The 14,903-nt window shown below is 37.5% G+C and overlaps 1 protein-coding gene across 1 annotated transcript; it reads right to left on the reverse strand.

The window, feature by feature from the left end:
• Positions 1-4,181: 4,181 nt before the first annotated feature.
• LOC124275267 (prolactin regulatory element-binding protein-like) lies at positions 4,182-14,170 on the reverse strand. Its single transcript, XM_046710749.1, has 9 exons — positions 14,029-14,170; positions 11,512-11,707; positions 10,611-10,831; positions 9,979-10,033; positions 8,936-9,005; positions 8,652-8,825; positions 7,754-7,826; positions 6,875-7,034; positions 4,182-4,536 (listed from the first exon to the last, which is right to left on the reverse strand). The coding sequence occupies exons 1-9, from the start codon at positions 14,158-14,160 to the stop codon at positions 4,451-4,453; spliced, it is 1,167 nt and encodes a 388-aa protein (XP_046566705.1). The 5' UTR covers positions 14,161-14,170; the 3' UTR covers positions 4,182-4,450.
• Between the last annotated feature and the right edge of the window lie 733 nt (positions 14,171-14,903).

Below are 14,903 nucleotides of genomic sequence, written 5' to 3' on the forward strand. Positions count from 1 at the left end.
CACAAATGAAACAACTGAATCGATCACAGCTTAGTAGGAAAGAGATTTTTAGCACCGAGGATCATATTTAAAATGTCAAAGTTTACAACCAAAAACCAACACGGCTTACACTCACATGAGCTTTTGTCTCTGGTATACCCAAAAGTCTAAGATTGGAAAAGATAAAATTCATCAAGAAGAAGACATTTCAGAGATGAATTCAACCAGTTACATGTGAATGAGTCAAATTCTGCTAACATTCTGTTCAACCGCATTACTAAAGTAAAATGAATACAGTTAATAAGTATTATTGCGAGAAATTTGATGTAACGAAACAATAATCCCAAACCACACACTTGTCTTACAACAATCAGATATTAACCCTTATTTGAACCCATACACAAAACAGAGGAACAGAAGTGGATAGATGTATGTTTGATTACATATTCTTCAGAAACATTCAACCAATGATGTTTTCTTTGTCCTTTCATTTCAACACACACAAAACAATGCATAATATCATTTGTTCTTACATATTACATAACATAAACACTGTAATTTTCAATCCTGTAATGATGAGCAACATACTTTACCAACTGGCTCTCTCATAATTTTGTCAACCAAGAATAAAAAACATGATGTTCTGTATTCATTGATAAAACTGATGACAAATGACATACTTCCAAACATTCAGGAGAAAGCTCACACCTGGTCTTTTCACTCCAGCATTTTCAGGACTTCATTGTGCTTTTTTCAACATTCACAAATACAAGCATGCTCATATTTTACAAACACTCTATCAAATACAAATAGCATATTCTCACATTCTCACATTCTCAGAACAAAACAACTAACATACCATCCTAAGGGATATCGTGAGCAGATTATGTTATTTATCAGTACATAATGAACTGTCCTTTTCAAGCCGTCTCATAACTCAACACAAAAACAAAATCACTATTGCCTCATCATCTTTGGCATTCTCACACAAAGCTTCATACATTTCAACCTCAACATTTACAAATGTGTTTAATTTCTGACATAAAATGGAAGATGTACTTCGGTAATAAATATATAATATACCAAAAACCACTTTCAGGAAGCAATTGAAGTCTTGATTACCTATCAATACAAAATACATGAAATAACACATCCAGTGTGCAGTTCAAATTGCTATATTGCACGATATTCATACATACTTAATTTACATAACTATAATGATAATAACTGTTAAGAACTTGACAGCTGTATTTACAGTGTTTCATTTCACCTGCTAACTCCTGCTAACACCTTCACACATGAAAAACATTCTATCATAATAATTGCTATATTACCTACATAATCAACATATTTATTACCTTTCTTCCATAAATTTATCAGTTCATGTCTTCTATTAAGAAAACATAACATGCTACATATTTATGAATAGTTTTATGAATATCTTTATTCATAGGGTAAAAGGTATCAAATAACTATAATCTGTTAACCTTGGACAAAACTGCATTAATGTTAACCGATAATTTATGAAAACACCATTTAAAACCTTCCTTTTCTTTCCTGCAACTACAGCCAGGGAGACACTCTTTATCCTTGTCTCACTTCTTAAAATTCCATTAGTATCATAACAATTGTTAAGCTTAGATCTTTGTTAAAACAGCATATATACAAAACAGCTTGGGGGGTTTTACATGCTACATGTATTTCCATTTGTCTTTAGAGAAAAGGTCTTATTTGTATGCATATACACATCTAACTGAGGCACAGTCTCAGAGATCAATTGACACAATAAATACTGTTTCAAAGATCTAGAAATGGTGTCCTCACACAAACCACTTGAATGCCCAATATTATGACACTTTCATTGTGAGAAATGTTCTGAAGAAGGCACTTCCTTGTGTTTGTCTTTCTCAAAGCTACAGATGACAACAAATCAGTTACTTTGCTTTCAAAATAATGTTATGATGAACTCAAATGTACCATATCTAGTCATATGATTATTTCATTGCCCAAGTTTGCAAAAAGGCATAAATCTTCTATGAACTCTAAAAGTCAATTCATGGGTATGTCTAACAATGAATTGCCAGCTTTTGCAGTCATCTGCTATATTTAGTTGAAAGACATCAATCAAAAATGTTGATGAGATCGTGTAATGTATGCTGATGTTAATATCATACATAATATCAACAAGGTAATTCCTGAACATATATTCTGCTGACATTACGTATCTCACAACCAAATTAAAACAGAACTCTGGGGGATGCCATTCTGTTTCCTTGTGTGTGAGTGAGTTTTGTTTTACGCCACTTTGGGCAATATTACAGCAATATCACAGCGGGGACACCAGAAATGGCCTTCACCCATTGTACCTATGTGGGGAATTTAACCCAGGTCTTCAGCATGACGAGCAAAAACTTTAACCACTAGGCTACCCCATCACCTACAGTGACTGAAGGAGTTTGAGTGGTGGGGGTTTTATAGTCAGAATTGTATAATCTACTCATCTTTTAGCAGAGATTTTATACGAATGCGGAAAAGGTTTTGTTACATTTCTTTAATGCTGTTTTGACCATTAGAAAAGTTATTTCATGGAAGGAAATCAAGATCCTAGACAAGCTCCTCACTGGTGAAACTAAGACAGTGAAAGCTTCAGACAAAGAACCAAACATTCTTGGCACAGAAAACAGTACTAGATTGTCCAAACTATAACAAATAAAACAATAGCAATCGTCAGTAAATACACTACAACTACAACAACACATAATGAGAAAATAACAGCCTAAAAAGGAAAATGAACCTGTACCTTGGTAAATAATACATTCTAATAGAACAAGGAGTGAAATATATAGGTACTTCCTATATAAACATCAGATGATTGATGGATTTCCCGTCAGTTTACCAAGAGTCAAGACACAAACAAAAGCATGAAATGTTGTCAGGGTTGACTAATGATAATGTTGATAAAACAAAGGTTAAAATTATGGAATTTTTTGTTGTTGTAAATATGGCCTATTATATTTATTTACTTCCTATATAAACATCAGATGAGTTCAACATCTGATTGATGGATATGCCCTGTCAATTTACCAAGAATAAAGACACAAACAAAAGCATGAAATGTTGTCAGGGTCAACTTACGATAATGTTAATAAAACAAAGGTTAAAATTAAGGGAAAAAAAATTTTTTTGGTAAATGTGGCCTATTATATTTATCAGATTTTCATTTCTACCCACCCACCTCACTAACAAACATCACACCCCAATCCTGTGAAGGTTCCCCTAAAATACACCACCATCTATTTCCTTCTTCTTATTATTGATGCAATACAGTTAAAATATAGTCCCACATACAGTCACACTTGATGTGTATCACATTTATCAGTGGTTATTCTGAACAAAACTATTTATTTAAATGTTTTTACTGAAAAATTCAGATGAAATCTGCCTCAGCATCTTAATTTTATGAATTCATATGAAAAAATCCACATTTGGTTGGCAAGAAACAGGAACATTACCGGGGTAATTCTTTAGCCTAAAAGATACTAAAAGTGAAGATCCAACATCTGACATCAGACATATTTACAAATGTTTCACTTGGAAATCTGTATTAGTCTACATGCATGTATCATTCCAGCACTTGAGCATGTCATTATTGCTCCTCTTGATATCCTTTTATGAAAGCTTTTATGCAGCCACTTAAATATGTAACCATTCTTTGGCATGATCACTGGTATCCACTGACTGGTATCAGGGTTATTTATGTAGTGTTTTGGTCAAATGATTTTATTTCTTGACAAATCATATGTTCACAAGAGAGTGTTTATTTGTGAAGCCAGGATGTCAGTAAAGCAAGAGTGACTTGCTTGACAACGGTATAAGAATCCATACCGAAACGTCGCATCATATATAATAAAAGAAGTTGTTATCTCTAAAGAATCTTACTTTCTTAATCCAGTGATCAACAGCATCAGCATCGATCTATGCAACTGGGAACCGATGACATGTGTCAACCAAGTCAGCTAGCCTGACCACATGATCCAGTTAGTTGCCTCTCACGACGCGCATGGGTTAGATGGATATAATGAGCAATGCACCAGGGCCTAGATTTTCGAAGCCCTCTTAGCGCTAAGATAGTCGTAAGTGCTGTACAATAACTTACGACTATCTTAGCGCTAAGAGAGCTTCGAAAATCTAGGCTCAGGCATTTAGGCTGCAATGACCCACATACAACCCAAACATTGATATCTCACCCCTCAATTCATCAGTGGCCTCAAGTATATGAGGAAACCGTCTTTGTTTCACATCAGTCACAAAAATAGAAATGAGATAAGACCATTAATTGAGATAGATTTCCAATTCTTTCAGTGGGTTGCCATATCGGCTGATAGTCTGCTGGATATTTTCCCATCTACATGTTTCACAGCCATATTGAAGACAAACAAAACATCCTTCTCAGCAGGTGGGAATGTGCAGATCAAATACCAAAAGAGGACATTAGCCAGAAGATGGCGTAGATGATGGCGAGTGTTCCAACAACGAGCCAGGCTGCACTGTAGGAGCCTGAAACAGATACAATACACTCATGACATTTCTCATGAAATAGTCTAGTCTGTACCAGAGAACCCAGTAATTGTTATTATGAGCAGCGACTATCACTATCTGGGCTGTTGACATGGTATAAAGTTAGAGGCTCATCAGCCAATCTATTAAATCAAGACAAGTAAAGTTTCCTAGGGGTCTAACTTAGCCTGGAATCCTAGGGCGGTGATTGTGCATGAAGATGGATCGTTTGTATGTGTAGAATCTGAGTCAGGATAGTATTGCACTGCTACTGATAGTGCTACTAGTGTTATTAAAGGTGTGTATCACAGTAGGAGATGCCAGGAATGGTGTATAAGCAGCATGAGGTGAAGTGAAATTGGGTTTAACGACGTGCTTGAGAATATTTCGCTCATATGACCACGTGCATGTGTGTGTATGTGCGGCTGTTTGTACTAGCCCAGACTGAAGCTGGTTTTATAGTGCTAGCCCACTGAGATACATGAAGCATGAATACCCCACTCAGACACATTATACTGACTCCAAGCCGACCAGTCCTTGTTGTACCCATTAATGCCGAGCGCCAGGCAGGGACCAACAAGTACCATATTTTAACGTCTTTTGGTATGACGCGGCCGGCGATCAAACCCGCGACCTTCCGCTCTCCGGGCGGACGCTCTAACCACTACACCACGGAGGCGGTCGTATAAGCAGGAAGTCACATCTAGCTCTGGTGCATGATGAGTCAACACTTCAACCTTTATGTTAGCCCACAGTCAAATCATACATAATGACATTGCTCGCACAGGGATTCATATGATACTCTGTCAGGAGAAGTGAAATGCCTTGACTAGCTCTGAGGTTGATATTCAGCAACAAATACTGATAACTGGGTCAAACTGGAAAAAGAAGCTTTAATGCTTCGGTTAGATTATTGCATTGAAAACAATGTCAATGTTAAAATGCCTCTGTGTTTAGGATAAAAAACCCTCCAATTTTAAGCAAATTAACATTTTTTCCCAATTTGTCTGCTAAGGGCACGTAGTTTTCGAATCCTAGATAAATTCCTGCTGTACTGATGATGAAATAGAGGAATTATCACCAAATTACTACTGATCCAGAGATGCATAGTTAAGATGAGTTATTTTTAAGACGAATGCTCACAAAGAGAATATTTCAAAGAATAAGTTGACTGCACTGGATTTTGTTTCCAAAGGAAAAAGAATTTATAATACACATGAAATACGAAGAGCATACACAAACATCATTAATAATACAAACCATCCATTCTTAGCATACATACTTGCCAAATAAAAAACAGCATACTGACATTATACTGATTGTGAAGAAGTTGATAAACGTAATTTCTCTTGCCTTGTAATGTCTCTAGACACCACAATATAAGTCAAACCTGCAATACACATCCTTACTGCTGTCTTATCCTCAGACCTGTGCACACAGCATTTTCAAATCCCATGCCTTAACTTATTAAAACACTGTCACACATCTCTTATCAAGCACTATGAATAATATTTATTATTAGAGAAAGACATGATGGGCATTTGATCTGAAATTATAACAATCAAAGACAAGTGTTTGCCACTGATATGGCAATGTCCCCGCCGCTAAAGAATGGAATGTATCTACATTTACTATTTTATTTTTTGGTCACATACAAGATGCCTGAAATGACTGGTGTCTGCATAATCACCCAATGTAGGCTGTCAACATAATTGAAAACATTGGGTGCAATACTTTATGAGATACCACGTTTAAATGAGTGTGAAAAGTGGTCAAAGTGTCGTGGTGAACATAAGGTCAAGGTCACCTAAATCGACTTGTGTCTGCGTAATCCCCCAATGTAGGCTGTCACCAAATTTCAAGATATTGGATACAACAGTGCATGATATATCACGTTAACAACAGTTTGAAAATGGTCAAACTGTCGTGGTGACCTTGAAGATAAGGTCAAGGTCACCTAAATCGACTGGTGTCTGGGTAATCTTTCAATGTAGGCTGTCACCAAATTTGAAGACATTGGGTACAACAGTTCATGAGATGTCGCGTTAACAAGAGTTTGAAAAGTGGTCAAAGTGTCGTGGTGACCTTGAAGATAAGGTCAAGGTCACCTAAATCCACTGGTGTCTGCGTAATCCCCCATTGTAGGCTGTCACCAAATTTGAAGACATTGGATACAACAGTGCATGAGATATCATGTTAACAACAGTTTGAAAATGGTCAAAGCCGTGGGGACGCCGCTGAATACATAGTCCCCCGTTTCGAGTTGCGGCAGGGGATAACAAGCATTCAAATCTCATGACAGTGTCATATTTGTAATGCTGTAAGTGGGAGGAAGTACCTCTTGGTGCAACTTGGTGTATCTTGATGGTGTTATCTGCAGAAATGCTGAGCAGTGTGAAATCTTGCCCCCCTGTCACAGCCCGGGACCCTTCAGAGCTGGGCATGAACTCCACCCCAGTTACAAATATACTGTGAGCCTCTTTCACGTGGTACAACCTCTGAAACAGTAACCAGTCATGCAGAGAGTTACAGTGACACAATGTTTTCTTCAACCCACTATGTTCTTAGATTACTGACAGAGTTATCTCCCTTTATGCTTAATGGTTCCTCTTTCTTTGATTTTTATATAATTAATTACATACAAACAATATTCATTGATTACAAGGAACCAGTCAAGTATTTCCAGCAATATGATATATGGAATATATATCAGTGTTCCCGAATGGTGTTTCAAAGTCACAGGACATTGGGTCCTGTAAGTTTCAGATGTCTGTCTGACCCATTGAAAATGCACAGGACCCATGGAATAAAATTAAACACACATTTCAGATTTAATATTTCTTATAATTGACATTGAAATTATTAACAAACATAAGATTTATAAACAGCAAACAAGTGTCACATGTCACATAAAACATCTTCAGTCAAAGTCATTGTGAAATATACAGTCAGACACTGGGACCGGCGGGTTGTAGACTTCTATCTCCCGTTGGCAAATCTGCCGGATTTGTCAGAGGGTCTGACACTATTCCTGAACACTGATATATACTCACAAGTTTTCAGAGAAACATTTCTAATATGAACAAAGAAAAGTAGACAACTTGATGCATTCATTGTGATCACTTATTCATCACTTGAAATAAACTGATTATGCCAGTGATGTATTATAACATCTTAAGTGGCTTCCTTCATTATGACAAGTCAACCGATCACTTACCTGTAAACTAAATGATACATAAACAGACACACTTCCAGATATTGTGCCAACACCAAGGTAGATACCATCGTCACTGAAACAAGAAAGGTCGACAATAAAGCATACAACTTTATGGATAACAACTTGTTTACTGCACAGGGGCGGCGGGGTAGCCTAGTGGTTTAAGCGTTTGCTCGTCACGTCGAAGACCCGGGTTTGATTCCCCACATAGGTACAGTGTGTGAAGCCCATTTCTGGTGTCCCCAAACGTGATATGGCTGGAATATTGCTAAAAGTGGCGTAAAACCCAAACTCACTCACTCACTGTTTATTGCACAGAGCAACGTAGTAGTCAGGGAGTTTAACACTGCTTTGATCATTATTTTAGTTACATCAGTGAGTCGGGAGGGAGGCTTGAAGGGATGCAGGTCTCGGATATTTCAACCTCGGTGAGACCCACAAGAATGTTCAGACAACCCTAGAAGCATGATCAAAGGGAATAAGAGAATAAGACCCTGCAATCAAATGCAACCGAATGTAGAAGGGACATAACTCTGCATAGCAAACTGTGGTGCTTTAGATTAATGTGCTATATACGTGCCTTCTGTATGAGGCAGCGTGTGACTTCAGCAGATAGTGTGAAGCCTGTGCCTAGTAAAATTCTGTTCGGTCTAGTAATAACACTAAATTCCACTGGGGAAGGATGATAGGTGCCATATTTGTTCCACCACTCTAAAAATGTTTTGGCACAGACAGAACTTTGGTTAAACTGCTTGGAAAACAATACTATGCATCTGACAATCTTTATCATAGTATCAAATCTGCATTGCTTTCTATAGCCATGCAATTCCCACTGATGCACTGCAAACTCGAACAAAGAGTAGTGCTTCCATTTCATCTTCCCCTAGCCCACCATTACCTGACTGCTAATGATGATGAAACCTCAGTTCCTGTGCTGGCATGTTTCTTGGGTTTAAATGTGCTGGGGTCCCACAACGTCACATAGCATGGTGAGGGTTTGGAAGATCTTTTGCTTGGTATGCTCAGAGTATACAAGCTGAATTTGGCTTTGCTGCCTTCAATAAGCCCATATCTGAAAAGTCAAATTTGCAAAATCACATTTTGAGAAGCAACAAATTGCACAAGCACTCACCATTGCTGAACTTATATAATAAACGTTTCTCAAAGTCAGTCTGTCTGAACTGAAAGATCGGACAAAATAGACAGAAAAACAATGGTTTCAAAAATGGTTTAGGATGGCAGTCTGTGACAACTGTAGAAACAAGCAAATACTGTCATGAGTCAAACTTCTAGTCTTCAACATATTCATGCAGAAATAATACCATGGTAAATTTGTTCTTTTATCAATCTTCAACAAGGTTCCAAATATATTATAAGTTGTTCACTGGTACCCTCTGTTTGTTTATGTGCCCTGAGCCCGACCCATGGGCCCTGAGGGACCAGTGAACAACGTATTTATTCTACCGTACACCTCAAGGTTAATTTTGAACTGTTTGAAGCACGGGCATTGGATCGTAGTAAGGAGTAACGGACTTAGGCAACAGCCCAAACCACATGTCATCGTATCCCATTTGCTTATATCGATGTTCATGCTGTTGATCCTTGGATTGTCTGGTCCAGACCTGATTATTTACAGACTGCCGCCATATAGCTGGAATATTGCTGAGTTCGGCGTAAAACTAAACTGACTCACTCACTCAACAAACCAAACACTACAAATACGAAGTACCAAACGAATTCCCACAGTTCGGCATTTACAGCGGGAAAAAGTTACTCGCTTGTAAGCAGGGTAAATTGAAAACAACAGTTATGTGTGAGGTAAGATAAATTATTATATAAATGCAATGTGAAATCTTTCAGACTATACCCACATGTACATGCAACAAGAAGACAAAGTCATCAATATCCCCCGCAATGGCAAAATACTCTTAATGAATATGTCTACGAGTTATGACTATGTCAAATGTGTTGGCGTGTATATAGCTAAGTGGAAGTAGAGTACTGAAAGGTTTCAAAGTTCTGCTCCAGAGTGAGTGAGTTATTATTTAACGTCACATCGGCAATATTTCTGCTCCAGAAAGGAGCACTACCATCAAATTCAGTTGAAGTCAAAATTGTTGCCATGGAAACACACAATTTTGTTTATTTTATTCAGAAATCCAAAACTACCAAAAGGCACCAGTTCACCACTAGACCTACCTATGTATGAAATTTGGTGAAGAAACAGTGAACAGTTTTAAAGTGAGCTTTCACTTCATAGATCTTTTTCATGTCTGGATACTACAATATGAGGACAAAGGTCATTTCTAAAATATAAGGCTTAATGAGAGGTAGTTCAAATTGTTGTGCAAAATGCTGAATGGATCTATCAGGGCGCAAAAGAATGGATAAGGTTCTAAGAAGAAGAAGAACAAGATGATGATGATCATATTTTCAGTGTGAAATATAAAGTCTGGCTACATGCTGGAGGACATGAGCACAATTTGTTCTAAGTGAGTGAGTGAGTGAGTTAGTTTAGTTTTATGCCGCACTCAGCAATATTCCAGCTATATGGTGGCAGTCTGTAAATAATCGAGTCTGGACCAGACAATCCAGTGATCAACAACATGAGCATCGATCTGCGCAATTGGGAACCGATGACATGTGTCAACCAAGTCAGCGAGCCTGACCACCTGATCCTGTTAGTTGCCTCTTACGACAAGCATGGGTTACTGAAGGCCAATATTCTAACCCGGACCTTCACGTGTCACAATCTGTCCTAAACCTACTCAGTCACTGGCGAACTATAGCCTGGTGTTATATGGCTGAAATACTGCAGATGTGACTAAATATCATAACTCATCCACTCTAAACCTACCTGCCACACTCTGACGAAACCATCAGCTCCTCCTGTTGCCAGAATAGAATGGTCGGCACCAAATCGGACCACTTTTTGAAAACTGCCATCTTTAGCAAAGTCTGTAGTAACATGTTTCATTGGTTCAATGTCAAAGGTGATATGTTTGGTATCATTGCTTTTCTCCTTTGAGGAATTTTCAGTTTCTCCTTTTCTTTTTCTGACCTTGGCTTCCTTGGATTCTGTGGATGAATAAAAAGAATGATATTTTTCTGACTACTAACTTAAAATTCCAGCTCGCCAAACAGCGACAGTGATGCTGTGAAGGATTAAAAAGAATTACATGACATACTTGGTATAATCAGCAGTATTGAGCTTAAGTGTATTTTGAAAATGATTCAGGTCTAGAGAATTATGTTCAGGACTTTAATGTCTTAGGATTACCAACATGTATACTGGCTGCTGTGATCAATGACAAAATGTCAGCCTGTTTTAACAACTTTCACAGGTGATACACAATATACATAACCATGATTAAAAAAAAATTAACAACACACTTCAGTGAGTTGTCCTCATCTCAGTGGCAGCAGTTATATGTTATGGCCTGTGGTTCCAAATCTGCAGAAAATGGCAGTACAAATTCTAATTTGAATAAAACAATTCCCACTTTGACAGATTATATGGGAAAATATCATTAAAAAATTTTCAAATTACTGATAACACATAGATATTGTCTGCTATTTTCTAGCAAAAGCCACTTAGAAATCCAAGATAAATCCCTGCAAGTAAGATGTTGAAAACACTAAAGATGCTAAAGGTGTCGGCACACACTGTGAACTGGGTGAAGTGGTAATCATGGTTGTATTTATTCACACACACATATAGTAATAATAATGGACTAAACTATAGGAAATCAGTCTACCTGGCTGTTTTTCTGCTGGAACAACTTTGTATTTGAGTGAGTATGTGTGGCATTCATCATCCTGTCCTGTTGCTAGGTAATGGTTGCGCCCATCATAGAAGGTATCGCAGTTCATAACCGCCTGAAGCCCAGTATCATGACGACACAGACTTGCTGACAAAACCTTGTTATCAGACAACTTCAGCTCATATATTTCCTGAAAACAAAAATGCAAGATGAAGATTCTTTTCATATATTCAAAGTGTAATTATTCATATTTCAATAGGTTTTCTGCATCACGTTTCCAGATGACAGTGTTTACTTACACTTTAAACACGGCGGGTTGCGTCACACAGACATTGTAAATACTCAGATGATGGCATGTGTTTGAGATAAGGTTGTATTTAAAGGTCACATGCAACGTAAAACACAACTTTGCAGATTCTGATACCTTTCGGTATGGACTTACCGAAACGAATCATTAAAAGTGCAAATTCAACTTATAAAGTTGAAAAATAACGCGATGAAAAAATCCGCACGAAATCGGAGTTCAAACGATTCACTAATTTTCCCCCAGTGTGTGGGGGGAATTGAAGTGGTTTCAACAGCTGGGCTGCGCTCACAGAACATGCGCAGTGAAATAGGTTCGCGCAGCTTGGAAGCGGGTTGTCCGGTGAAGGCATTGGTGTGAGCTATTTTTCTAATGTTTTGTTGATATTTCACAGGTGCGAGCTTTTCATATGTTATTACAGTAGATTACCGATTTAACTGTTTATATAATTTTATTTGTCTATTTCACCACACGTTCTTCTTACCGAGTCACTTTCTCAGTTCGATACTTAAAAGCAATGTAATTATTTAGCGTTGACAGAATTTCTAACTGTGATATAGATATGTCGTTGTCACAGACAAAAAACTCAACGTCTGTTTTATTGACGCCTATGTGTCTGCCTGCCTGTCTGCTAATGACAATATTCAATACACAACTTCGATCACTGACCACATTTAATTTGAACTTAACACCTATCAGGCTATACACAATAAACAAAACGCATTGATTTATGGCCCGAGTTCGGTCTCTGTCACATTATGTAATTACAAAGACAGGCAGGTGTGATACTTGTACACATGACAGGTTATGATGTCTGTTGATTGCAAAATGTTATACACAAAAAATGAGCATGTATTTACAAAACCCAACATCTCTATATACACAGACAATGAGCCGTGACGGCATCTGCAAATGAACCAGCCATTACACTTGAGTGCACACCTACCCGCTCTGACTGGGTTCGGTGTCCTGGGTGCTTCGTTTCGTGGGAAAAAAACCCAAGTACAAAATATTGCACTTTTGATTTGCGATTGTACGCTTATAATTAGGGGATAACTGTACTGTGTTTGACGAATTGGGTATGTATACCGGTGGTTATATAGCCGCAAATTTAGTTATATCGGCGACAGTGTTGGGTCAACAGCCCGATGCGAGTAAGTTGTTTGAACTTAAAATTTATGATACTGTTTTGTCTTTTTTAACACAAATTCCACCCATTTTAGCTGGATAGGGGAGTTAATTGACCAATGGCTTCTGCAAATGACAATGTCCTGCGAAACAGCGTTACCCCAATAGTGTAGGGATACATTCAAAGGTTTCGGGTGAATCAGTTTTCAAATTGCGACCGTATATGCTGAATATACGGTCGGAAATTTATAGCATTGACCAATCAGAACTCGTGTTACATACTAAGTTGAATTAGAATTTTGTTTATATGCTTTTTCATAACCAGCAATGTATATTATATGTCACGAATAAGTGATAATTGTGTTTTAATTATGTTTGATTTTTTTTGTTGCATGTGACCTTTAAGTTTAATAACATAGTGACATGTTTTACAATTGTTCATGTGATTTTCAACATAACAACATGAAATGTTATTACGTGTCTGAAAACACATACCATGATGATAATATATGATATATATATTGTGTGTGTTACTGTTTTCAATTAAAATATTAAATACCCCTTTTCATTTTGATCATGTTCATGTAGTCATATTTGTAAACAATCAGTGAGGCTGAACTAAAACGTTTTTAACATGTCTTAAGCATCCAACAAGATGCATTGGTGTTACTGTGTATAGTTATTGTTACCCAAGTAACAAGTCTCCCTGAAGTACACATCCCAAACTATGGCTAATTTCTCAGGGGTAAAATAAGCATATCTGTGTTGTAGATCATTGCATTGCGATGTATGAGAATCCACATTTGCACAATGGTGCAGGTTCAGCACATATCGTTTTATTTTGAGAAACGTTTTTCATAGTCGAAATGTTACTATTGCTAGCTAGCCGGCGTATACTTTGCATAAACAACGCTGCACTAACATATCAGCTGCGTGCCCGAGTCTAAGCTTAGAACTAATAGAAGTAGCACTATCGTCAGTCAGTGCCTCGAGTCACGATGAGTGTCGTCTGTCAACGTGGAACATGACGCGTAAGTATTTTCTGTAGAAAACTTATGCAGAAGAAAACAGCCACTCACTACTGCATTAGGAACGCCTGTTTTAGCCTGACCACCCCCTCCTGCTACAAGAAAGTGTCGATCTCCAAGAGACCGTACCGCATACAGCGGAAAATCTGTTGTTGACAGCAGAGTGCCCTTCTGCGGCGCCATATTGGATTTATGCTATCATTAACTGCGTTATGACTGTATCTTTTAGTGTTAGATAAATACCATTTACTAATACCGTTATTCTTATCCCGTTTTATATCACATGTTTAAAATGCAACTGATACTAGTTTTAGTCTTTACATTTCATCCACTTATAACATGTAATGTTTCAAGTGCGAGTCTAATGTTATGTATTGTATATGCCGGCAACTACTCTCATTTAGTTCATTGCCAAGAGACCATTCATGACATCTGGAGGCCTGATACTGACCCAGATATATGCTGTCAAAATTGTCAATCAGCGCATAACATAAAGGACTTTGTGTACACAGTTTTCATACAGAAAAAAAACACAACAAACAAAAACAAAAAACACACACACACAAGACGTAGTGTTGACTAACATATTGTCTCAGTAGTTATTTTACTTATGGAATATTTGATCACATATCAACACCTGAATGTATGATGATCACACTATGTATCATTACTATTATGACTACATACTGATGCAAATATAATAAAACATATAAAATATGTATTAGTTTGTATGTCCTTATTTGAATTTGATATATGGCCCTTTTGACTTTCTCTTGGCCCTTTTGACTTTCTCTTGGCCCTTTTCACCTGTTGCCAACAAATCATCCTAGGCGTAAGCTGAGTTCATTTCTTTTTTCTTTCCCTAGGGTCTGCGTGTACTGCACTTTGTTTGAAGTAGAAGATGAAGGGTACTCTCTACAACAATG

Source organism: Haliotis rubra, unplaced genomic scaffold (assembly GCF_003918875.1).
Source record: "Haliotis rubra isolate DU_JTF1 unplaced genomic scaffold, ASM391887v1 Scf2, whole genome shotgun sequence".
In the NCBI taxonomy this organism is placed as follows: domain Eukaryota; kingdom Metazoa; phylum Mollusca; class Gastropoda; order Lepetellida; family Haliotidae; genus Haliotis; species Haliotis rubra.